Source organism: Strongylocentrotus purpuratus, unplaced genomic scaffold (assembly GCF_000002235.5).
Source record: "Strongylocentrotus purpuratus isolate Spur 01 unplaced genomic scaffold, Spur_5.0 spur5_scaffold_21, whole genome shotgun sequence".
Classification (NCBI taxonomy): Eukaryota; Metazoa; Echinodermata; class Echinoidea; order Camarodonta; family Strongylocentrotidae; genus Strongylocentrotus; species Strongylocentrotus purpuratus.
In genome coordinates, this window is record NW_022145607.1 from 3,362,056 (window position 1) to 3,385,558 (window position 23,503).

The 23,503-nt window shown below is 38.2% G+C and overlaps 2 protein-coding genes across 10 annotated transcripts in view; one reads left to right on the plus strand and one right to left on the minus strand.

Annotated features, from left to right (window-relative positions):
- LOC588475 (adenylate kinase 9) overlaps positions 1-9,793 on the minus strand; it is a 36,530-nt gene extending 26,737 nt beyond the window's left edge. For 6 of the 8 annotated variants that reach the window (XM_030995151.1, XM_030995149.1, XM_030995153.1 and 3 more), the window contains exons 1-10: positions 9,718-9,793; positions 8,628-8,891; positions 7,896-8,166; positions 7,536-7,648; positions 6,763-6,960; positions 4,753-4,881; positions 3,766-4,082; positions 3,248-3,428; positions 2,807-2,939; positions 1,665-1,712 (exon numbers count right to left, since the gene is read on the minus strand). In XM_030995151.1, coding sequence (XP_030851011.1) covers positions 1,665-1,712; positions 2,807-2,939; positions 3,248-3,428; positions 3,766-4,082; positions 4,753-4,881; positions 6,763-6,960; positions 7,536-7,648; positions 7,896-8,166; positions 8,628-8,891; positions 9,718-9,732 — 1,669 coding nt within the window. In that variant the 5' untranslated portion in view covers positions 9,733-9,793. The remainder of the gene's footprint in view (positions 1-1,664; positions 1,713-2,806; positions 2,940-3,247; positions 3,429-3,765; positions 4,083-4,752; positions 4,882-6,762; positions 6,961-7,535; positions 7,649-7,895; positions 8,167-8,627; positions 8,892-9,717) is intronic. The other 2 variants (XM_030995152.1, XM_030995150.1) reach the window with 1 other exon arrangement.
- A 4,833-nt stretch (positions 9,794-14,626) lies between these two features.
- On the plus strand, positions 14,627-22,787 carry LOC588503 (heterogeneous nuclear ribonucleoprotein R). 2 transcript variants are annotated; one of them, XM_788184.5, is made up of 10 exons: positions 14,627-14,756; positions 16,404-16,603; positions 17,150-17,379; positions 17,772-17,885; positions 18,226-18,402; positions 18,979-19,114; positions 19,531-19,736; positions 20,043-20,192; positions 20,474-20,592; positions 21,148-22,787. In XM_788184.5, the coding sequence occupies exons 2-10, from the start codon at positions 16,432-16,434 to the stop codon at positions 21,758-21,760; spliced, it is 1,917 nt and encodes a 638-aa protein (XP_793277.1). In that variant the 5' UTR covers positions 14,627-14,756; positions 16,404-16,431; the 3' UTR covers positions 21,761-22,787. The 2 variants fall into 2 exon arrangements, with proteins under 2 accessions (XP_793277.1, XP_030850415.1); XM_030994555.1 differs by having other exon boundaries at positions 14,729-14,756; positions 21,151-22,787.
- The last annotated feature ends 716 nt before the right edge of the window (positions 22,788-23,503 follow it).

Below are 23,503 nucleotides of genomic sequence, written 5' to 3' on the forward strand. Positions count from 1 at the left end.
AGCGGTAACGAGGGGGAGGGGCATGAGGAAAGGTCAAGGGTCGGTTCCAGGTGAATGAGTATGATGTTTGTGTAGACCATGATGCACGGGGGCAGGGTGCAACCATGAGGGGGGGGCGGGGGCGGTGCAATATATATGGAGGATGGGGGGTGCCGATGTGATGGACATGCAAAGCAATGGGAGGGAACAGGAAATAAAAATGGATAAGTTAACACAAACCCAGAATGAATAGAGTACATCCCATCGTGTTTCACCTTCTCAAAGATAGTACAGTCAAACACATTAGATTTACAGTAGATAATCTTTTTCGGGGGGTTTAATTCCATAGTATAGTGTTTTCAGTCAAATATACCATAACAACAGATTATAAAGACTATTTTTCTTGTTCATCAATATGATTTTCATCCTTAAGCTTGACTTTACATGAAATACCCACTCCATAGATATTACCAGTCTGAAATAATTGAAAATAGTTATTGCATAATCCCAAATATCTAGAATATTGTAAGACAAAGAGAAGGACTTGGAACGGAGATCTGACTCTTGATTGGGGTAAATTCTTCAAATCCCACAAGTAAATGATTTGAGGGGGGAGGGTTATTTGTCCTTACCCAGAAATAAAATATGAAAATTCACTTTGACAACATTCCTGTTCGATTAAAATGAATAAAAATATGCCATTGTCATCACTTGATTCTAGAGACGACATTTAACTTTCACATTAACAATAGTCAGTATGGTACGCATTCAAATAAGATCAAATGACCCAGCTGTGTAAGCAAGCTAAATCATTAAAATCAAATGTTAATTTTCCTCTGTTAAATAGTAATACAAACCATTATGCCTTTGTTACAATATCTTTTAGTTCACAGTGTACATAGTGCATCAGCTGGTAGTAGTTGCACAAACACAGGACAAATTAGAATTCATTTTCTGTCATAAAATGCATATTCACAATATATGTGGTACAGCTATTGGGTTATCAATAACAATTAGATTGATGGGGGATTTTAATACACTGCATTTCCTTTGCAAATAAGAGCAAAATTAGTCTTAAATATCAAACGTAACACCTGTAATTTTAGCAGCAGCATACACTTTACTGTACTACAGGAGAAAAAAATTGATGAGTGGAAAACACACTCATTTAATCGGCTCATAAAATAATCCATTGGAGCAAATACTGAAAGACATTCACAGGCATTCAAATTGAGATGATTCCAATCTACCTTGATGAAGTTAGAAATACGATTAGGATAAGGTAACACAAATGACATATTATATTCATACAGTTATGCAGAACAAAGTCTTGTTAGTAAACAACAGGGGCATGTCAAAGTGATTGCAATGATGTGAGCAAAAATAAGTACAACCTTCCAAAACATCAAGCGTAAGTGGCTCCTCATCAGGGCCACCTAGTCACTCTTGCAAGAATACGTGTTGTAACCGCAAGCTTTGCTCACATCTATCTTCACCATGGAAACATTCAAAGATTACATGATTGCAAAGACTAATAGTATACTAAAGGGGTGAAGCACTGTGGGTGTAACTGGGCACTATGGGTACCAGGTGAACAGAGGGGGTATGAGGTGGGTGACATAAGGTGGAATGAAGTGGGGTAGGGTTGGGTGCTGTTGTGCAGGAGATGGTGCACATTGTTCTACCTTCAGGGATATCATCGTGATCATCAGCACCATCCCCTTCAGATCCAGCTAAGATTGCACAGAGTTTTAAGTAAGATCGTGGGATACGATTAGAAAACAGAACAGTTCCATTATCCCAGTGTAGTTTGTGTATTCTGAGTATCCAGAGAATCTTATGATTTGCTTGGAAGCTCACTGATCAAAATAGTGCTGATAGAAATCACAACATATGAACACACACGTTTTGCTAAACGTTTTCTTTCATTCTTCCTCAGCACCTATCAAAAATACAAGATTACCTCACTTCATTTTAAAAATTCTCCATCTCACACAATTTTACTTATTGAGGTCACATTTTGTTTTGCTATGTTCCGAGAAAGGATGAATGAATTTAAAATCTTTTGTGTGTTCATATTCTAATATTTCAGATTGCAGAACTTCCATACAAATAGGTCATAAGTTTCTTTGATGCTCAGCACATTTCAAACGTGGAATAAAACAAGGATTCAAGATAGTTTGATGAATCAGCCAGAATAAAACTGATTTCTCAAGAAAATTTGGAGCGATGCATGTACATGTATACAGATAAGATAGACATTTCCTAAACAGCCAAAGAAATTGACAGTCAGAATGCACCCTCAATAGAAGTGCATGCTGGTGAGAGACAAAGCAGTTTGAAATCATACACTAATACACAAATAGCATGAAAAAGATTATTCCATAAACCTCTCATCCGACATCATCTTTTAGAATACAGTTCAACTTTGCAAGACCTTGACTCTGTTACAAAAATATGGCAAGTTGACAAACAGTAGTCTATAAAATATTCTGGTATTATAGAACATTTCCTCTTCCCTTGCTCTTTGATTACTATTTTCAATGCATTACAAAATACAAAATTAGCTGTACTGGTTTTAATTTACCTCCCCCCCTCCCCCCCCCCCCCCCCTGAATTAACTGTACCTATAACCTTAATGCTTCAGAGGCATGCTCACACAAGAACTGTAATATGCAAAACATCTAATAACTTTGTATCTATATCTCTCTAAAAGCAATACACAAGCTATATGGTTTGCATTAATGTCCACTACACTAGAGAACAGGCCCTAAGACCATATGTTTTACGGTTCAGCCCTAAGTTGAGAAAAGAAAGATTTACTCACTTTCTTCCTTCTCTCTGAGCTTGGCTTTGATGGATGATATAGCCGACTCTAAAGCCTCCTGTTTAGCAAGCTCTATCTGCTTGGCTTTGTGCGACTCCATGCGAGATTTGATCAGTTCATTCACATCTAGTACCTAAAAGAGAATCAATAATAAATCATCAAAATGATGAGGATAATGGTGGTGGTGACGATGACAAAGATGATGATGATCATTATGTAAGACCATGATGGGGATGACGATCATAGAGAAGATGATAATCAAGATCATCTTATCTTTTAGTATATAATCTGAACATTGTATTAAGTTAATAGCACTTCTAAGAGCTTTGATAAGACCAGCTAAGACATGAAATGGCACTTTTTATGTGAATTCATATGCAGAACTTCACATATATTAAGTAACAAATAGGACATCCAATGAGCAAATACTATGATACTAACCATAGCATTAAACTTCTGGGAAAGTAGATGGCAGAGTGATGTCTTCCCTGAGAGAGGTGGTCCTACTACACACAGCTTACATGGAGGCCTAGGCTGAGGGCTCACTAGGTAAGGACGAGGGTTCTTCAAGAAGATCTCCACAGCATCAGGACTGGACATCACATAGATCTTATCCAAGAATCTATAGCACAAAGACAAAGAAACAACATTAAATGAACAGTTATTTATATACAAATTTATCCCAAATTCAATCTTTTCAGGGCTTAATTGGCATGATATAAATCTCTTCCCAGGATCTACACATAGACATCTAGGGTAGCAATAAGCTTTGTTTTTAAAATGTTGATATGCTGAAAACTACCAAATGATTCAAGAGAGAGAGGGAGAGAGAGAAAAGGAGAGAAAAAAAAGAGAGAAAGAGAGAAATGGAGAAAGGGCTAGAGGGAGAGAGAGAGAGAGAGAGAGAGAGAGAGAGAAAAGGAGATAGGGTGAGAGAAAAGGCAAGCTCAAAAACTTACCCAACAGCGAATTCTGGTTTGCCTTGAACTACATTGCCTTTCTGCAGCTCAACAGGACATGCCCTTGCCCACTTGCTCCTCCTCCATCTGTATCTCGGGGCAACCATGTTGGTCGCGCCCAACGTCCTCATGAGCTCTTCCGTATCGACATCATCAGGGATGTCTTCTTCCTCTGCGTTCTGGAGACGGATTGGAACGGCAGCCCGACGGAGGATGTAGGTATTGAGCTTGTTCATTAGCTCTCTGAATAGGAAAGTAGCTGTCTTGTTCCCGTCCATCTCAATCAGGTATTGCTGATCATGATCTGCCACGTAATCCTGCAATTAAAAAAGAAAAGAAACATAGCATATGGAAATTTTCTTTTTTTTCTGTAGGATGAATTCACATATTAATAATAATTATAGCTCGTTCTTATACAGCGCTTTTCTGGACCGCAGGCCCTCTCAAAGCGCTTTACAGATAAGTATATTATTACCCCGGCCATTGGATTCAGGCTTACCCGCACATTCTCCACTCCCCGGGGAGCATTCCAGCCAGGCGTCATTTTTACAAGCGCACACTTGCTAATTTAACCACATTAGCTTTCGCATTCTACTGGGATTAACCATGCCTTTCTAAAAAACATCTTGTTTTCAAACACTGCTTACGACAAAACTTCAGATAATATTCAAAAATGCTGTTTTAAAATCTTATTTACGAAGCATTATTTTTCTGTACATACTCCAGTCGCCAGTTGCATTTGACGCTTTCATACAACATACAAATACACTGAGGTCATTCCAACAAGGGCTTCAACAATATTGGCTATAACAAAAGCAGTCACAATTAGGGTTATCGTACTTGGCTGTCTATAATTCCCCAATTTCTTTCTCAAAGTGAAAAGTGTTCATTTGATATCAGTGATGCGTCTGATATCTGACCCTCGTGACCATGAATGCAGTGCCTAGACCACTATACATCTCTACATAAACAAAAAAGAATACATACCTCAAACATCTTGAGTAGTTTATCCTTGTAGGCCTTGATGCTTTCAGCAGCATGAGGTTTAAAATCCTCCGGTCTCTGAACCAACCTTTCAATTATTTCCATTGTTAATTGTATCTTTTCTTCTTCTCCCTGATAAAGAAATAAAAAGTATGAACCACATGAGCACAGTGGAATCGATGCTATCACAATGACATGATTCCATGGATGTACATGTATTAACAGCCTGAAGAAAACACAACAGAAAAGTGAAGATACAAGTGTCGTGGAAACCATACTTGTATCTTACAACACACCGATAAGTGAATAAGACCCTTTGCCTTTTATTTTTCCACAACCGTTTTCCGATGTGATTCACTTCTTTATATTCGAATGTGGCTTTGGAATTACTGATATGATGACCTTACTGGTATATATTTTATAGCCTACTGGTAAATAGTTCATCTCTTCTTTTAAGGTTGCATTGCTCATGAATGTATACAAGATAATCTTTGTTAATGTACATGAAAGCTATTCAGAATAGATTTATCAATAATATTGTGATACATAAAAATTGCACTTTTCTATTGTTACAATGTTGCATGCAAACAAATGTAAACAAGATTTTGTGAGCTTTTACGAGTGGATTTCATGCAATTTCAAAATCATTTTAAATGGTTGACTTTATTACATTATGAACATAAACATAGTTTTACAAGATGATTTCGCATTGCCTTTATAACATCACTTGCAACACACTTATGAAGGTTACCGGTATACATCTTTGAATACAGTTGGGCTTGGGTGGGTACTGTAAATACAAACCACAAAGGGGGGGGGGGATATCTTCCATTGGTATGCTAAATAATATCTAACCACCAATACATGCAGCTGCTCCTTGACTAGCGATTTGATTGTAGTAAAGGTAAATAGAACTGAACATCCTACATGACTACATAAAAAACAGAAAATACAGGTAGTTTTTACAAGTAGTATTTTTTATACACTTTACACTACTGAATTATTTGTGGGTTTTTACATAAATTCTCCAAGCAAATTATTGTTTTGCCTCCAAGAAATACAAGATGCTTGGTTACTTTACTCTACATAAATATGAATTAAAGACTGTTTAATTGCTCATTGTACTTGAAAGGTGGATTTCAAAGCACCAATTTATTTTATAGTAATATAGTTTGTGAAGCAAGTTAATGGTGAATTTGTCTCATTTAAAGAAATCATTCATCCTAATCCTCTACTTTGACAGAATATGTTGTCTGTGGATATGGTTGATGGCTGTATAACCTGCCAGTGCAATGGTGCAGACAGAGATCTATATTGATATGCTACATAGACACTGTACTTACAGATTTCCTTCTTCTTAGTTTTTCAAGATAAAGTCTCAACTTGAAAATTAGAATTGAATGAGAGTCAAAGGTGACAGATTAGTAGAAGGAGCTACAAGTAGCTAACATCATAAAATATATATTTTGCTGCTAATACGACTCCAGAAGTACATGAATGAACTTATTACCAAAGTTGTAAACCAGCTAGAACAGATGCAGGCCTTTAGTTAATCACCAAATTCTACACAATCAATATAATCAAACAAAAGTAAACTACAGAACTGCTGCTAGATATCAAGTCAGTTTAAGAACACTTCTCTTTTAAAAAGGAAGGTAAAACAGAGAGATGGAAATTAAAACGAAAGCTTCAAAAGGTAGTTATCTACTTCTAGGTGTACTCTTTTAAAATGTAAGGTAAAACAGAGATGGAAATTAAAACAAAAACTTCAAAAAGTTATCTACTGTAAAACTGTAGAAATTTTTGAAGTAAGTTAAACATACAAGTACACAAGATAAAAAGAGAAAGAAAATCAAATGTTAGTAGGTTCCTGTATCACAAACTTATTTATAAATGCTGATAGCATTATAAGTTGTAAAGCAAACTTGCTCTCAACCAATCAAATACAATGCTTTCAGTAGCTTTGATAAGTTAACTTCTTGTTGATATGTTTAATGAAACAGGGATTCTCACCATCTCTGGATCTAGATTCATCTCTGGTTCTTCCTCCTCTTCTTCTTCTTCCTCCTCCTCCTCTTCATCCTCTCCTCCTCCTTTCTTCTGCTGAGTCTCTGGTTTCTCTGGGTTCCATACCTCCTGGGCGTAGAGCGTGTTGTTGAGAGAATCCACTCTCTGACCAACCCTCCTCATTTCAAGGTCTGCATCTGGTATCTATGGAAATAAAATCAAACACAGAATTGTTTTTATCTCCACAAGTTATGAATTCATTAAGTAATATAAAAAAAAAGATTCAATGATGTAACCCATTTACTTGTGATTGGTAAAAAACTGTACATGACCAAACCTTCTTGTCCTACACTACTTTCCGAAAAAAAGTCAGTCAAATGTCGAACTTTCTGGATAAGTATGTGCATCAGGCACACAAAGAGCTAACATACTGTGAACACAGATGCATGTACAGTTACAATGGGTATGAAATTAACTATGGCGATTTAACCTCATGCCATGCAGTTTCACAAAGGTAATCATGAATGTGAATCAACTGTTAACAACAAATCTGAGGTGCAGAAATCAAGGGTCAATTGTGTAACCACTTCTAACCTGCTTTCATAATGGAGTATTACAGAATATAAAGTATTCATCTTTACCTATTTCTATGATGGCACAAATATTCTATTAATCACAAAAATACAAAGAAGAAAAAAAGACTTAAATAATAAAAATAAATACAAATGTATGCATGGAGAGCAGGGGGGTCCAAATAAATATGGTATGGATGTACTCACCCTAAGGTTGATGATGAAATCTGGTTTAAGTTTCCAATTCTTGACAAACTCTAGTTGATCTGAAACATTCATGTATTCTTCATTCACACAGGGGAAATCATCCAAGACATAACCTAAAAACGTTCAAAATGATAAGAAACCATCATTATTAAGTTGAATAAAAATTAAAAAACAGAGGTACTTCAAAGAAATAATATATCCTAAACATCACATAGACAAGTCTTTACACTTTATCAGATTAATTAACATTGCACTACACAACTTGACAGCAACACTTACAGCAAATATGACCAGTTAACGGGAAGAAGAGAAATTACACATTCAGGCCAAACCAGTTGCCATCAAATACTTTGCACTTACCGTGATGTGCCACTTCTGGTGAGTTAATCTTATCTTCTATAAGCTTGACGGCTAGCTCTTCAGGGATTGCTCCACCCTTATGAAGGATCTCCTGTAGTCTCACACCCATCTCAGTCTGAAGGTCTATATGCTGCAGCATCAGCTCAGTTACATTCACCATCTGACATCTCCAGGCCTGGGCTAGTCTCTTGGCTAAGGTGGTCTTGCCCACACCTGGTTTGCCCAGGATGATGAAGCAGGTGGGTTTGGAGTGAAGGAACCGAAGCTCAGTCTGGGGGGGGGGGGCAGAAATGTGGGTAAAAATGATTAAAAGATGCATGCATTCCTTCCTTAATTTGTAGGTCATGAGTACTGGTCATCTTGTATTTTGGCCTAACCATGTTCTCATTGTATTTAGTAGACCATGTGTGATTAGCACCTCAGGAGTAACTGTACTCTAAATTGTAAAACCATACTCTTATTTCTCTTTTCTTGTATAATTTTCCAGATACACACTGATTTTGTAAGTTCCTTCTGATATTTGGTTCACATAATATATTTAATATTTTTACATTTAATTTTGTGTATATATAATTATGTTGTGAAATGACCTTTCTTATTCTTAAACCAACGGAGGGATAATGTCTGTCATAATGACGGATAAATCAATAAAGTCAAATTCAAATTCAAATCTTACGATAATTTTGAAACATTCAATGCATGCATTCAGGATTTTGTACAGTGTAAACTCACCTGGTCTTCATCGAAGGGATCTTCCTCCATGCGCTTCATCAACTCTGAGATGTGACTTTCCTGGGCATTGCTTCCACTCACAACACTGAGTGCCCTACTCATCACACCTCCTGCAGGGTCAAGCCTGCTGGCCCCTCTGTGATTGCCTTCTCCAGCCGCTGGCGTTACAGAGTCCAGCAAAATGTGAGTGTTGGGGCGGGTTTCCAGCATGTCTATTGTTACACTTGGGGTTGGTGCCCCAAACTGGGGTAAATTTGTTTCTTCCTGTAACAAATACAAAATACAAAAACTTTTTATTTTAAATCTAAATTATACATAATATCATGTGAAACATTATAATAACCATTGTACAACATTATTATTCTCCTACTATTTATTTCCTTTACAATTTAACTTGAGAAACAGGTAAGAAGGACTAAAAAGTAAGATTGGGGGTTGTGTGTGTCTGGGGTGAGTTGGCTCAGTCGGAAAAGCGTCTGCCTGTCGAACCAAAGATCTCAGGTTTGAATCCCACCCAGGCGGATGACTGAAGCCTGCATTGTGTGTTTAATTGTTAACGTGCCCCTCACCTTGTTTCATAGACGCCGCTATGTTTCTATGTAATAACTGTGCACGAGCTACGAGTTTGTAATGACGTTATCACAGTTTTTCCTTCTTATTTATTTTCAATTTTTTTTTCTTCAATGCCAACACAAAGCTTATTCTTCTAAAATTCCTGTTGAAAGTATAAACTTAAAAATGAACATCAATACAAATACCGCATTACCCGCATTATTCTTCGTAAACTCTAAATTCATTCAAAAATTTAATTTACGATTGGACTCAGAGTGACACTCGGTATGACGATACTTGACTGCCGGCTGCCCCGGCCTAGCCGTCCAGCTCTGCCTAGCTTTGCCTGCTTTGATTTTGAGAAAGATGATCGTGTTTACGTTACAAAAACTAGTTATTTAAATCATAAGAATTCATTTCCAGCAATACCAAGTGTGCTATTCTTATACACCATTACATTCTCAAATGAGCCAGATAACCACTATTTCCGACATAATTCGGTGCCTAAGAAAAAGGACGAATACTGTGACTTTCTTACCTCGTTCTCCGCCATAGTTTTTCACGATCTCCATGGAGATTCAACGAGTTTGATCCGCGGCCGTATTGCGTGAGCTCAACTACATCACATATTATATGTGACGCGCGCGTACGAGAGCTGATAGTTCTAGCGCCATCTTGAGTTTCACGATGTATAGTCAAAACAATGACAAAACTGCCAACCTTTCTTGCTTCTTCAGAGTCCAACTATATGCCCACCCCCCCCCCCCCCCAAAAAAAAATATATATATATACATCCTGACATCGGCTTATTTGGCTAGAGGGGGGGGGGGGGGGTCAGCATTTTCATTTTTCTACTGCTTTGTGTCTACCATGCCATTATCAAGGTACTCTTTGTGGTTCTTATTTTTTGTCTTTTGGGCTTTTATATCTAAATACATGATTATAATTATCCCTCCCGCTATTTAGCTCTTGAATAGCAGCACTCTTTCGTTGTAACACTGTAATTTTTTTCAAAAGGACGACGAATTCAGATCCTGATTACTAAGCGCAAAAATATTAATACCAACCCGTCTTTTTAATAAGTGACTTGAACTACACGGATAATTATGTTTCTTCACACTCTATGAATTTCCCATAATCTAACTGGAAATAAATTATGATCCCCAATATTCGGGATTAGGGATCATTACGGTTACAGTACAGGATTTAGTTTGCTTTCCTCTTCCCCGGCAGCCAACTGATGCACTCAGAGGACCTCCAGGAAAATTGTGCATTTGTAATTAATATTATTATTATTATTATTAATGTTTGTTTACCTATATTTACATTGTTATATTTTTTGTGGATTGCCGAATAAATAATAAATAAATAGATAAATAAACTAAAAAGTTCCATTAAATTTCAAAGCATAATAGGAATACACATACATAGATTCAACGATGGGTTCAGCTATGGGTGCAAAATCATAGCACATTTTCATTATTTAATTCAAAAAAATTAAATCATTGGCCTATCTATGTTGAGTGCCTCATTACGAATTCATTCACCTTTTACGAGTAATATAAGATCAGAATGCTATTGAATATAGGCCTATACAAACGTACAGTAAAGAGGCATTTTTGCTCGACCTCTCGCAATTTGGGGGATCCACAAATTACAACAAGCACTGCTTTTTAGTGGATCCCCCCATTTCCTCAGAAATTAAGAATTTCTTGTAATAATGTTATACTGTGCAAAGTGTATTTGTTAAGTTACCAGAAAAAATGTTTTAAAAAAATGTATTACCTTTGTTTATCTTTCTGTTGGAAATGAAATAAATTTGAATTGAATTGAATTGGATAAAGCTATTTGCATTCTGACTAGATGTACCGTTATGTAATGCTTTCTTCGTGATGTGAAAGCAGGGGCGGAATGAGGGGGGTTAGGGGGTTTAACCCCCCCCCTTGCATTGGCGGATCCAGGGGCCCGGCCGAAACGGCCGCGGCCCCCCCCCCCCCCCCTATTGGCGGCGCAAAAAAAAGGGAAAAAGGAGAAGAGAAGAAAAAAAAAGGAGAAGAGAAAAAAAAGGAGAAGAGAAGAAAAAAGGAGAAGAGAAAAGAAAAGAAACAGAGAGAGAGATAGAGAGAGAATAAAAAAAAAAAAGGAAAAAAGAAAAAGAAGAAAATCCGGCCCGTAATGACTTTACACACCGGAGATTGAGGGGTGCTTTCAAAGAGAGGGACCATACATGCGCGTATACCTATAGATAACACTGAGTAGTTGGGGGGGGGGGGGGGGGGGGGGAGTCGGGTAAGAAAGGGGGACCGACAAGAAAATGATGCTAAGTGACAGTAACGACGAATAAGGGAAAACTATAATCGGGAGATTCGGGGTCATTCCAGAAGGCTTGGCAAACGTTATTTAATAGAGGGGGCCGGACCGGCCGCATAGAATCTCGAGCTGCGGATACAAAGTTAAACGTTAAAAAGAGCCCCTGCGCTACAAAGGTCATCACTCTTCAGTGAGAAATTTGATAAGGGCACAATATTTTGTATGTCTTTTAAATCGAAGCTATATACACAACAGTCAAATTTTTAATTAACGGTAGGGCCGCTTCACAACTCTTATTTCGCCCTATTCAGCTCATACCAACTCGCTTGTGCTTGTATTTGAACTCGTCATGGACAGGGGCGGCAACCCTGGGCCTGATAAGGGGGACCATCCCCCATGAAATTTATAAATATAGCTAGAAAGAAATATAACGGAGAGAACGTGCATATTGAGCTTAGGGGTTTTCTAGAATCCATAATTTCAGCATTCAACATTGCAAAATCTCGCTTGGTCGCTATACGCCCCGGCCCTCGCCCGATAACACAAAACTATGATAATTATGACGCTCCCGGCCGTGATTTATCCATGGTTGGTGTAATTTAATTTCTACTAACCTAATTGTGTGCTATCACAATCATGATTGTTTCATTTTCCCTTTAAAGCAGGCGCGTAGTGCAGGAGCGGTAAGGGCAGTAAAAGGACATAGGACGAAAAAGAAGCAGACAAAGAAACATTTTTGAAAATTCTGACAAGTCGAGAACGGTACAACGAATCGTCTTCTTTCTCTTATAATAATGAAATGTAAAAGTTTCCGCGCTTCACTCGGGAGGGGGGGGGGGGTCAACTAAATTCAGACAAGGATTAAGAGTCGAGCATAGCCACGAATTCTCTTCTTTCTCTAATAATTTAATGAAACATCAAAGCTTCCACGCTTCGCGCGGGAGAGGGAAAACTGCATTCAAACAAGGATCAAGAGTCGAGAATGGTACAACGAATAGTCGTCTTTCTCTAATAATTTAATGAAACGTAAAAGATTCCGCGCTTTGCGCGGGAGGGGGGGGGGGGGGGGGAGACTGAATTCAGACAAGGATTAGGAGTCGAGAATGGAACAACGAATCATCTTCTTTCTCGAATTATTTAATTAAACTATGCAGAAAGGTCAAATCTTCCGCGCTTCACGCGGGAGAGGGAAAACTGCATTCAAACAAGGATCAAGAGTCGAGAATGGTACAACGAATCGTCGTCTTTCTCTAATAATTTAATGAAACGTAAAAGATTCCGCGCTTTGCGCGGGAGGGGGGGGGGGGGGGGGGCTGAATTCAGACAAGGATTAGGAGTCGAGAATGGAACAACGAATCATCTTCTTTCTCGAATTATTTAATTAAACTATGAAAGGAAAAAAAACAAAGAAAAACTAAAAGTAAAACTTTTTTGCTATTGTATCGGGGGCAATTTTGTTTTGTTTTAATGTGCTCACTCCCCCCCCCCCCGCCCCCACCCTTCACTGAGCGAAATATTTGTCGGCGCGATATTGAAATGTCGGGGGGGGGGCACTAATGAAGAAAAAAAAATAGTGCCTCACTACCCCCATCCCCCCTCCCCCCCCCTCCCCCCCCCCCCCCCCCCCACTGAGCGTAAAATCGGTCGGCGCGATTTTCAAATTTCGCCCCCCTCCCCCTCCCTCTTGGAAAATCGTGGATCCGCCGCCGGGTCAGCCCACCCCCCCCCCCAACCCCTTAGCAAAAAGCTAGATCCGCCCATGGAAAGTATATAAATCCGAATACATTTTAAATTTCAAGTATTCAAAAGGATTTGGCAGCCCAGGCGTGGATCCACAATTGGGGCCCGACAGGCCCGTCACCCCCCCCCCCTAGCAAAAATAAAAACAAGTAAAAAATTAAAATGGTTACGTAAATGGTAAATTGTATTTTTTTTCCTTCAGCTGATTTCTTTTTTAGTCCTCTTACCCTGTCATAGTCATAGTCGTGTTCCCTGTAACAAACACATTTTAAATGTTATTCATCACGATTTATTCAATATATTTACAATGGGTTAGTTTTATAAGCGACTGTACAAGTTTGCTATTTTTAAGTAATACTTTGAGACCAGGTGCGGATCCAGGATTTCTAAGGGGGGGGGGGGGAAGAGGGGTAGTGAGCACTAAATTGTTTTCTTCTATTTTGACCCCTAAAATTTGAAAATCGCGCCGGCCTATATTTCGCTCAGTGGAGGGGAGGGGGTGGCATATAGTGAGCGGTTTTTTAATTTTTTTTTTTAACACCCCCCCCCCCTCTTGTTGCAAACAAAAAAGGTCAATTTCTGGTCACCACTTTTTTTTGGGGGGGGGGGGGGCCTGGGGCGGCCAAGGTCAATCACCTGTAAAAACGATTTTCACGCATTTTTGTAAGTTTTGTCGACTTCTCTCCGAATATAGTGGAATTACAATATACCACATTAAAATGGAAATGATCCAATAAAGCGCTTCGACATATCGTGAAAAATGGAAGCCGTTGTTTTATTCATTACATTGCAACCTATTTCGAAATAGAGTTACATTTATACATCTTTGAATATTTGTCATTGTTTTGTTTGTACTTGTGTATTGAAACTTGTCAAAAATTGTGGATTCTATCAAGTTATACAGGAGGGCATGGGGTAAATAGGCGTGCCTGCCCCGCCCAAACAAAGTGGCGAGACTCCGGCAGACAGGGGCCCGTTTCCGATTGAAATCGGCATAAGTCTAACTTTTTGACTATCCTATTGACTTATGACGGTTTCGATCGGTTGAACGGGCGCCCCAGCTCTGCATGGAGCTACAAAAGGAGAACAAAAGAAACTGGGGGAAAGGAACAAAATGAAATAGTGATGACGACCCCTCACACCTTTTCTCTAATAAATTTGTCTTGAAAATCGTGACAATATTTACATTTCGTCCATCAAGACCCAACCCCCCCCCCCCCCTACCCCGAACCGTCCATTTTGATACTGGACCATGAAGTCACCACTAGTTGTTGTTGTTGAGATAAATGGCGTTTCCAATCGTCTAGGGATTATATCGAGAAAGAGCATCATCTTATATCCACCCCACGCTATTTACGCTGCACGGTTCAACGAACTCTACACAAATTGAATGCCATACCTTTAACCCCCGAAAAGCAGCACGGGAAACCCGTTGAAACGCCATCTTCCGCATCTCACACACAGGGTGCACTTAGCGAATCCGCGGACGGAACAGAATTCGTCCTTTCCCCCTTTATTTTAAGTTAGGTAAGTGTCAGTTACATGCTTATTTCATATCTTACATATTATTCTATGTTCGTGTCGTATTTTATTTACATGTTTTATTTAAAGAGTCACTTTCATTCATGTAAAATGCTCACAATTTCGCTCGTGCTGCAGTGCAAATATGCTAGCATATTGCAATAATTGCAGCTGCAACGCGGCGATGTGTATGTGCACTAACAAGTTTCGCGAAATGTTTTAATGTCAAAATGAGTCTGTATCTGTCCTGTTAAATGTTCATTACAAGTAACCAGAAACTTCCTTGTACGGTACTTGTATCAGTTGTGACTTGTTATAATTGAATAATGCTATGTGTTATCTTATTCAACTTATTTTCAACTTATCTGCTGGATTGACATTTCATGTCAGCGACGGTGTGCGTGTGTGTCATGACCGATCGCAGTAATTGTGTGGCTATTTTGCGTGTTTAAAACAAAACTGAAATGCGATAAAAATAAGTCTCCGGTCATTTGACAGATTTCGGCTAGTTTCAACATATTATTTAGTTAACATTTGTATTAGTTTATATTTCCACACGTTGATTGTGCCTATATTTCTTATTCTATTATTTACGTCAAGATTTGTTGTCGTATTTGTCATGTAGCTTTCAAACGGGCACATGTACTGTGCATGTAGACAAGTTCGCCATGTGGGCGCTGCTGTGTGTAAAGGGACGCCGGTCATTTGCATATGAATGGATGGACGCGATGCGCTTTGTGAATGGTTGATTTTGTTGTGTGGCGGGAATGCGTTGATAGTGCATGCAGTGAGTGGTCTTTGTGTGGGAGACATGCTGCTGGGGTTTGAGTGCTATTTCCATTTATGGAGATGCATGTATATTGACTGTGAAGATGGTTTATTTACAACGTCTTACTTTATTTGACAATTTTAAGAATGCTATCAATCTGGACTTTGCCCTATGATTCACATATTTACATTATAAAATTGGAGATAAAAATCTAGTTTGTATTATTGTATTGTAACCTTGGAAGATTTTTTTTTTAAATCCTCATTCTTTTTTTAAAACCTTTTTAGTTTCCTTTTAATTGTGCATTTAATTCTGCTTCATAATTTCTTCAGCCTGTTCCCTTGTTAATTTGTTGCTCCAGGAAACTTCTAAATTGCTCAGTTGAAGTCAGTTCCTTCACATTGAATGACATCCTGTGTCATGTGTGGCTTAATTATTTCCAGTGCAAAATTCATCAGAAGCAATGCCTAAGGAGATATTCCTGTTATGTATTATGAGTTCATCTGTCCCCTCCCTCATTAGCTCTTGGACATATAGATTCTATTCATAAAACATGATGTGGACATGATTTTTAATTGAGAATAACAAAATTAAAATTACAATAGGGAATTGAGGAAAATGGATTATTCTGCCATCTTTGGTTTTTAAATCAGCATTGTTTACTGTTATTATTATTAAATTGGTGCCTTCAACTGCAACTCGGAAGTAAAATTGCATGAGTTTTCGGAGATGGACCTGGGATACTGCTTCCGTGGTATGGTGGTGGCAAAAAAAAACATGGCGTTCAATTATTTGAGTATTCACTTGTAAGCCTGTGAGTGTACTCCGGTTCCTCATTACATGGTTGTGCACTGCCTTAATGTATATCATCCTTTTTCTTGCAGGTAACACACCCCCTGTAGACTTAACATCATGGCCGATAATGGTGATCTAAAACCAGAAGAGATGGAACAAAGCCAGGGAGATGTCGGGGCTGAAGAGCCCATGGAGACTGAGTTCGAGAGAACAGACAAGTACGACAGCTTTCTAGGAATGGGCTTTGATGATAAGGTCGCTTCAGAGCTGGACAGGTTCTTTGTCAAAGGTATTTTTTGTGACATAAAGTTCAAATTTCATTTTAGATATCAAAGAAATTCATTTGAATTCTGGTTTATTATAAATAAAACATACTGAATAAAAAGTCAGGAAACTCAAAAAATTCAGTTTACAAATTATAAATACATTTACATATAAGAAATCAATACTTTCAGCAATCTTCATATTAATTACTGATTCTAACTAACTAAACAACTAATATCAAATAATAAACAATACATGTTATAATTATAATGTTATAACATTTAAATGGTAAAAAAGAATATGTATGATTTACATGTTTCAACTTTGCTGTAGAGTCTGAATTTATTATATTTATATGGCGATTCTTAGGTGATTCTTAGTCAATGTAACTTCAGCCAATCAATAACGACAAGTTGACAATGGTTTGTTACGGGAGTGTTACTGCATGTGTTTTTCCTTCTGCATTCTCTTGACGTGTGCCCTCATATGAGACGACCATAACACAGTCCATTGTCTCGTACATAGTTCTTTCGCTCCTTCAAAGTCTATAAACTTCTATATCAATTTGTAGGAATCCTTGCTGACGAGGAGCTAGACGAGAGGGCAATCGAGGCTCTAAAAGAACTTGACGAGACCTCCAAGCTGGGAGTCTTGAAGCAGTTTGGCGAGAGTGACCTGTCACATGTGAATAATAAGAGTGCATTCCTGTGTGGCGTGATCAAGACGTACAGACAGAAGAGCAGAATGAAGCAGTCACAGGGTGGTCAGGAACCCAAGGGCCCAGATGAAGCTAAAATTAAGGTAAAAATCTCATTCTATAAACAGAGAGAGTTATGTCATTGTAGAGGTGTCTTACTAGGAATTTTATTGCATCTGTCATGTAATGTATTGCTCTTTTTCCTACCATAACAAAAATTTCATTGCCCAGCATTATAATGCAACAGTTTAAGAAATCTTACTCTCATCTCAATATTACATCACAAACAAGATTACAGAAGTAAGGAGGAATGTTTCTTGCTGTAACGCGTGGTATAACCTTCTTCAAATAAAAGTGATTATTCCTGAGAGTAGACGCAGGTAAAATGGAACATTTTTATATTATGTTTGTTATGTTTTTACATCATGGTGCATGTTTTCAGTAATTCATCTATTTCATAACTTGGACACCTTTTTCTATTCCTCTTTCACTCTAGGAAATCCTTGCCAGAACAGGTTACTCACTAGATGTCACTACAGGTCAGAGGAAATACAGTCGTCCCAAGCCTGAAGACTGTGAAACATTACCCCCTCCAATTCAAGGTTCAGAGGTGAGCACGGCTTTTAAAACATTACTTTCTTCTTTACAGAAATGTTGTGAAAGTAATTGTAAATTTAGAAAGTTATATTTTTTTGAAAAATAACAAGAATATACTATGTTACTGTTTACCTAAATCTTTGAGGTAATCGCTCATGAAGCTTCCCTGATCATAACTTTCACCTAAGATATCTTAACACTGTTTTGTCTTGCTTTTTTGTGCATGTGAGCCCTTGTTACTGTGTAATAAATGCCTCAACATTTCTTTTTAACTCAGAAAGGTAAATCTGAATAACTGTCATTACAAGTAAGTATTTATCTAGCCTTCTCTATATTTGTGATTGTTTCTGTAGATCTTTGTTGGGAAGATCCCTAAGGAGATGTACGAGGATGAGATCATCCCTCTCCTGGAGCAGTGTGGTGAGGTACATGATCTCAGGTTAATGATGGACCCACTCACAGGACAGAACAGGGGCTATGCCTTCGCAGCATTCACCTCTATCGAGGGTGCCAGGGAAGCTGTCAAACAGGTGAGAAACAATGCTGTAGCTAACATAGGATAGAGGAGAGCTGGGGGCGTTTCACAAAACTTGTCATCAGTGACGAATGACAATTTTTGTTATAAGCTACTGAAACCCTTGCTTCTGATTGGTTATCACCCGATTTGTCACTGATTTTTGTTACTTGTCATTGAAAAAATGCTTTGTGAAATGCCCCCCCCCCCCCCCTCCCTGGTGACAGAGTACTCATGGATTTGTAGGAGAGGGAGGCGCTCTGTAATCCGAAACACTACAACCGCACATTAAGTATCTCTTTTAGTCGGGGTCTGCTCCTTCCTTCTTTTATATAATGTCTTGAAAATTTGATACAATGACCAAGTTTGTTATTTAGTAGTGAAAATTGGTTGTAGATGGACTTATGTTGTATTGGACCTGGAGAATGCTAGTGACTTGCAAGTTCTGTTGAAATGCTATTTATTTATGATTAACAATGATTCATAAGTAGTTTTTTTAGTACACTTAATCAAGAAAATACAAAGGTTAATGTAAGTCAAATCTTGTTATGTATTGCATAAATGTAATAATTCATTTTAATTTTATTTATAGCTCAATGGACACAAAATTAAAGACAACTGGCAACTCAGTGTAAACGTATCAGTACCAAAGAGCAGGCTCTACGTCGGCTCCATCCCTAAGAACAAGACAAAAGATGAGATCTTGGAAGAGTTCGCCAAAGTTGAAAGTGAGTAAATATTCCTTGGTATTCTAAAGAAATTACTTTGCTATGTTACAGAGATATGGAAGAGTTTTCTTTTTTGCATCTTGGTGAATCATTTCCAATTATTTACTGTTTGTGTTGGTCTTTTATGACTTCATACCAAGCTGTGTTTTCTTTACAAGATAAAGGTAAAAACAAGTTGTTCTTTATGCATCAATGTCAGAAATGAAGTGTCTATCTCGATGTGACAAATGTCTGCATCATCAAAAGTTGTTTATTTTATCAATTCCCAGTGTAGATGCATGGACAAGGTTTTGACTGTTGGTCGCAGTGGCGAGCTGTACCCCCTTCTATCATGAAAATATATTGAGAGACATTGTTTGGTTGTTTGATGTTTTTTAAATTTATGATGTTATGTTTCATTCTTTGCTGTTTATCAGAGGGTCTTCTGGATGTCATCATCTACAAGACAGAGGACAAGATGCGCAACCGTGGTTTTGCCTTCCTGGAGTTCGACTCCCACAAAGCAGCTGCCAGTGCCAAGAGGAAACTAGCTTCAGGTAGAATCAAGGTCTGGAATCAAATCAATGTCAACGTAGACTGGGCTGATCCGGTCATCGAGCCAGACTCTGACACCATGTCCAAGGTAAGTTCTTCTAACTACTCATGAAATAGTTATCATATTTTGAAGAAATTGGTTCATCTTTGTTTTTGCTTAGTGTGCTATAAAAAAAAAATCATATGGCTAGCTTTGAAGGTACGTAGCCTATATTCTTAATGGTGAGTTTGTATGGCAGCAGCCTATTGCGATACGTAAATTGTCAAAATATGACATTTGGATATAAATATAGTCATGTTGTTTTGTTTCTGTAACACAAAAGTACATGTACAATTGTTGTTGCATTTATTGAGTACTCATAAGCAACTATTATGTTTGACTTTGTATCTGCAGGTAAAAGTGGTGTACATCAGGAATCTCTCCACGGAAACCACAGAAGTCAAGATCAAGGAAGACTTCGGCCAGTATGGTGAGGTGGAGAAAGCCAAGAAGATGAAGGATTATTGCTTTGTTCACTTCAAGGAAAGGGATGCTGCTGTCAAGGTAAATAATTGCTTTTGTCACAAACAAGGAATAGTGGAACTTTGTAAAAATCAAATGCTTTGCAATCATAGAAATTGTGTTTCGAGAGGGGTTTTTCAGGTTGAAGACAAATAGGCTATAGAGACTTGAGACCTGCAAAATTGCTTTGTTATCACTAGATTTAGTTACAAGAATGGTCTCTACCTTCAGATTCCACTGTGTTGTAAAATGTCGATCATGAAGTTACTTCTCGACCATTAGCGTTAATGAATTTCAATACTGTCTTGATCTTCTCCCTTTAGGCGATAGAGGAGATGAACGGAAAGGAGTATGAAGGAACGACCATAGAAGTATCTCTTGCCAAACCACCCATGGAAAACAAGAAGAAGAAGGAGAGGATCATGAGGCAGCAAGGAGGAGGGTAAGTGTCAAAAAGAAAAACATATGTGACGCAAATAGTTTGGATTCTCCATGTTGATGAAATACATAGAAAAGGTAGTACACTGCAGTCAAACCTGCTTTAGTGACCACCTTTACATGAAGACCACCTGCCTATAAAGACCACTTATCTGGTCTCCCTTGGGTGGTCGTTTTAGACAGGTTTCACTGTATTTGACTATGAAATGAAGCCTTGATAGTACAAAAAGTGAAGAAATCATGATCTTGCATGGGCCTGAACATGGGACGAAATTACTTCAATTTGCCTCTAGATGTGAACACTATTCAGGTCTTATTGAAAAATCAATTCTCCCTTTATGGGAATTCATTTAATCCCAAGCCAGTTAAAATAACTTAATTAATTGTTGTTATTTGAAGTGTTGAATAGTATCTTACTAAATCCTGTTGTTCTTTTTATCAGGTTTTTTTGTAAGTTTTGTTCTAGAGTTAAACTTTTTACCGTGAAAATTGCTTAGTGAATTGTTTTTGTTACAAACAAAACTTAAATTTATATTTGTTTCATTTGTGTACTTTCTAGCAGCTTTGGCTTTGAAGGGTATCAGCCTCGTGGTCGTGGTGGCCCACCAATGCGCGGTGGTCGTGGAGGTGGTGGATATGGTGGTGGTGGAGGAGGAGACCGCTACAACAGGGACTTTGGTGGCTACGGAGGTTACGATGACTACTTCTACGAGGGCTACGGTGGCGGATACGGAGGTCGCTATGAGGGAGACGATTACGGCTACGGGTATGGCGACTATGATGGTTACTACGGCGGTGGAGGGGGATACGGACGCGGTGGACGTGGGATGAGGTCGAGAGGAAGGGGCATGGGAATGCGAGGAGGACCCAATACACAGAGGGGTTTTTTACGGGGAGGCGGGGCCCGAGGTGGCCCCAGGGGAGGGCGCGGTGGTCCCAGGGGGGGACGTGGTAACCGAGGTGGGCGTGGTAACAGGGGAGGTAACATGGGTGGCAAGAGGAAATTAGAGGGACAATCTATGGGGGACCCAAAGCGACGCAACACCCAGTCTGCGTGGGGAACGCAGCCCATCGCCCAGCAGCCTCTTGATCAGGGATATGGCTATGACTCCTACAACTCCTACAATGACCAATGGTCATCAGACAATTACGGAGGTAACCAGTGGAAGTAGATGACCACATCTACAGGACATTGACCATAAAGCGAATGTCCACTGGAAAGGGTGGATGAGACCTGTCTTCGCTCCTTGATATCATCAGTACAGGTAAAATCACACAACGGGCTGGGAACATGGACTTTGTCTATTGTAAATAATCAACTAGAATATACCTCTCTAAGGATGCTCATTCATAAAGTGCCCAATTGTTTTAAACTTATTCAATTATTACTTTGCAAATTAACTATAAAGGCACATGCACGTTCAATATTTTAAATAGATTGAGAAAATGAAATCGTCATGATACTGGAGTTTGTTATCAAGTAATTTTGTCCCATTTTTGGATGGTTATGAAATGTGATGTATGTATAGGATAGTTTGTCCACTATAAAAATGGATATTGGAAAATGGAAAATTATGGCGAAAAAAAAGTTTGGTTTTCAAAAGTATTGGGTCTTTTTAATTAATGTGTCTAACGTGTAACTTTGTTAACTTTGTCTAGAATTTTGTACATATAAACCATTCTGGAACATATGTGCACCGTTACTGTTGGTGTTGAAAATATTTGAAGAGATATGTTTCTTTTTGCGGAGCAAAGAGACGACATTGATATGCAGTATTCATCTATCAGTGATGTAAGCAGGTTTGATGTCTCCTGGCGTTTTTAGGAGAAGAGATATTTTTACACTAGAGACTCAATTATGCTTTGTACATTTCTTTCGGTGTTGCACTGTGTACAGATAAAAGCATATTTCATGTTCGTGAGTAGTGGTAATACAAAAGGGGCTAGCTAGTTACATTGGTGTTCAGTGCAAAATGTTTCAATTTGGATAAATATGGTTTTAAATTTTCACGTCTGTTTTTATCAAATATGTTTACCACTCGTACTTTACAGCAGCAAAAAATCATGTTTCTTCGTCCTGTCTGAAAATTGTGACTTTTTGTGTAGATATCCCTTGTTTTGGCAAAAACAATTATGTAGTAGTCTAATTCTTAAGTTTTGATATTCATTAAAAGTTGACCATGTACAGAATTTACCAAATTGTTTTTTTACCAGTTTCTTTATTGAGATTACTCTGATCAAATGAGTTATCACATCTTGCATGAAAACTGCATGCTTTGGGGTTGCTTTGTAGATTAGTCATTCATGCAAATTGTGTTTGTGAGTGTTATTTCTTATTATAGGCAATTTGTAGTGTATTTAGTTACACATATGAATTGAGCTAGATTTGAAGAGTTCAGTTCTCAAATTGACGAAAAAATATCAAGGGTTATGTCTTTTTGGACATACATGGTGCAGCATGCATGCTTCATAGAATGGAAAAGATACAAGTGGAAACACAAACACTCCACAAGGCCTTTCTCATTTTAACACTCCAAGATGAAAATGATATAGAAACATGTAGTGCATGCTCTACAGTCTAACTCAATTGTGTTACCATCATTATGTGGATATTAACATGTTTCTTTCTCTCTCTTTTTCTCCCTCTTCATTTTCTCATCCCTGTTATCCCCAATAGAATAAAACCCATTCAAATTCTTGAATTTAAATTAGTTCCCAAATTGGAACTCTTGAAAAGTTCAAGATAATTCTTTTAAGTGTGTTTTGTTATGTCATTTGATAGCTATTTCTTTTTCAGATTAAATTTTGAGGGGGACCACTCCCCCTCAAACTCAATTACACAGTCATGCCATATGACTGTTTTGGAATTAATATGCTCTACAAGAACGTTCATCTTCAGGATCCTAAATTTAGGA

Bases quoted from the DNA above. Each gene is read 5' to 3' on its own strand.
- LOC588503 (XM_788184.5), top strand. From the start codon at position 16,432: ATGGCCGATAATGGTGATCTAAAACCAGAAGAGATGGAACAAAGCCAG. The intron at 20,193-20,473 runs GTAAATAATTGC...TTCTCCCTTTAG, and splicing joins AAAGGGATGCTGCTGTCAAG to GCGATAGAGGAGATGAACGG. The intron at 20,593-21,147 runs GTAAGTGTCAAA...TGTACTTTCTAG, and splicing joins ATGAGGCAGCAAGGAGGAGG to CAGCTTTGGCTTTGAAGGGT.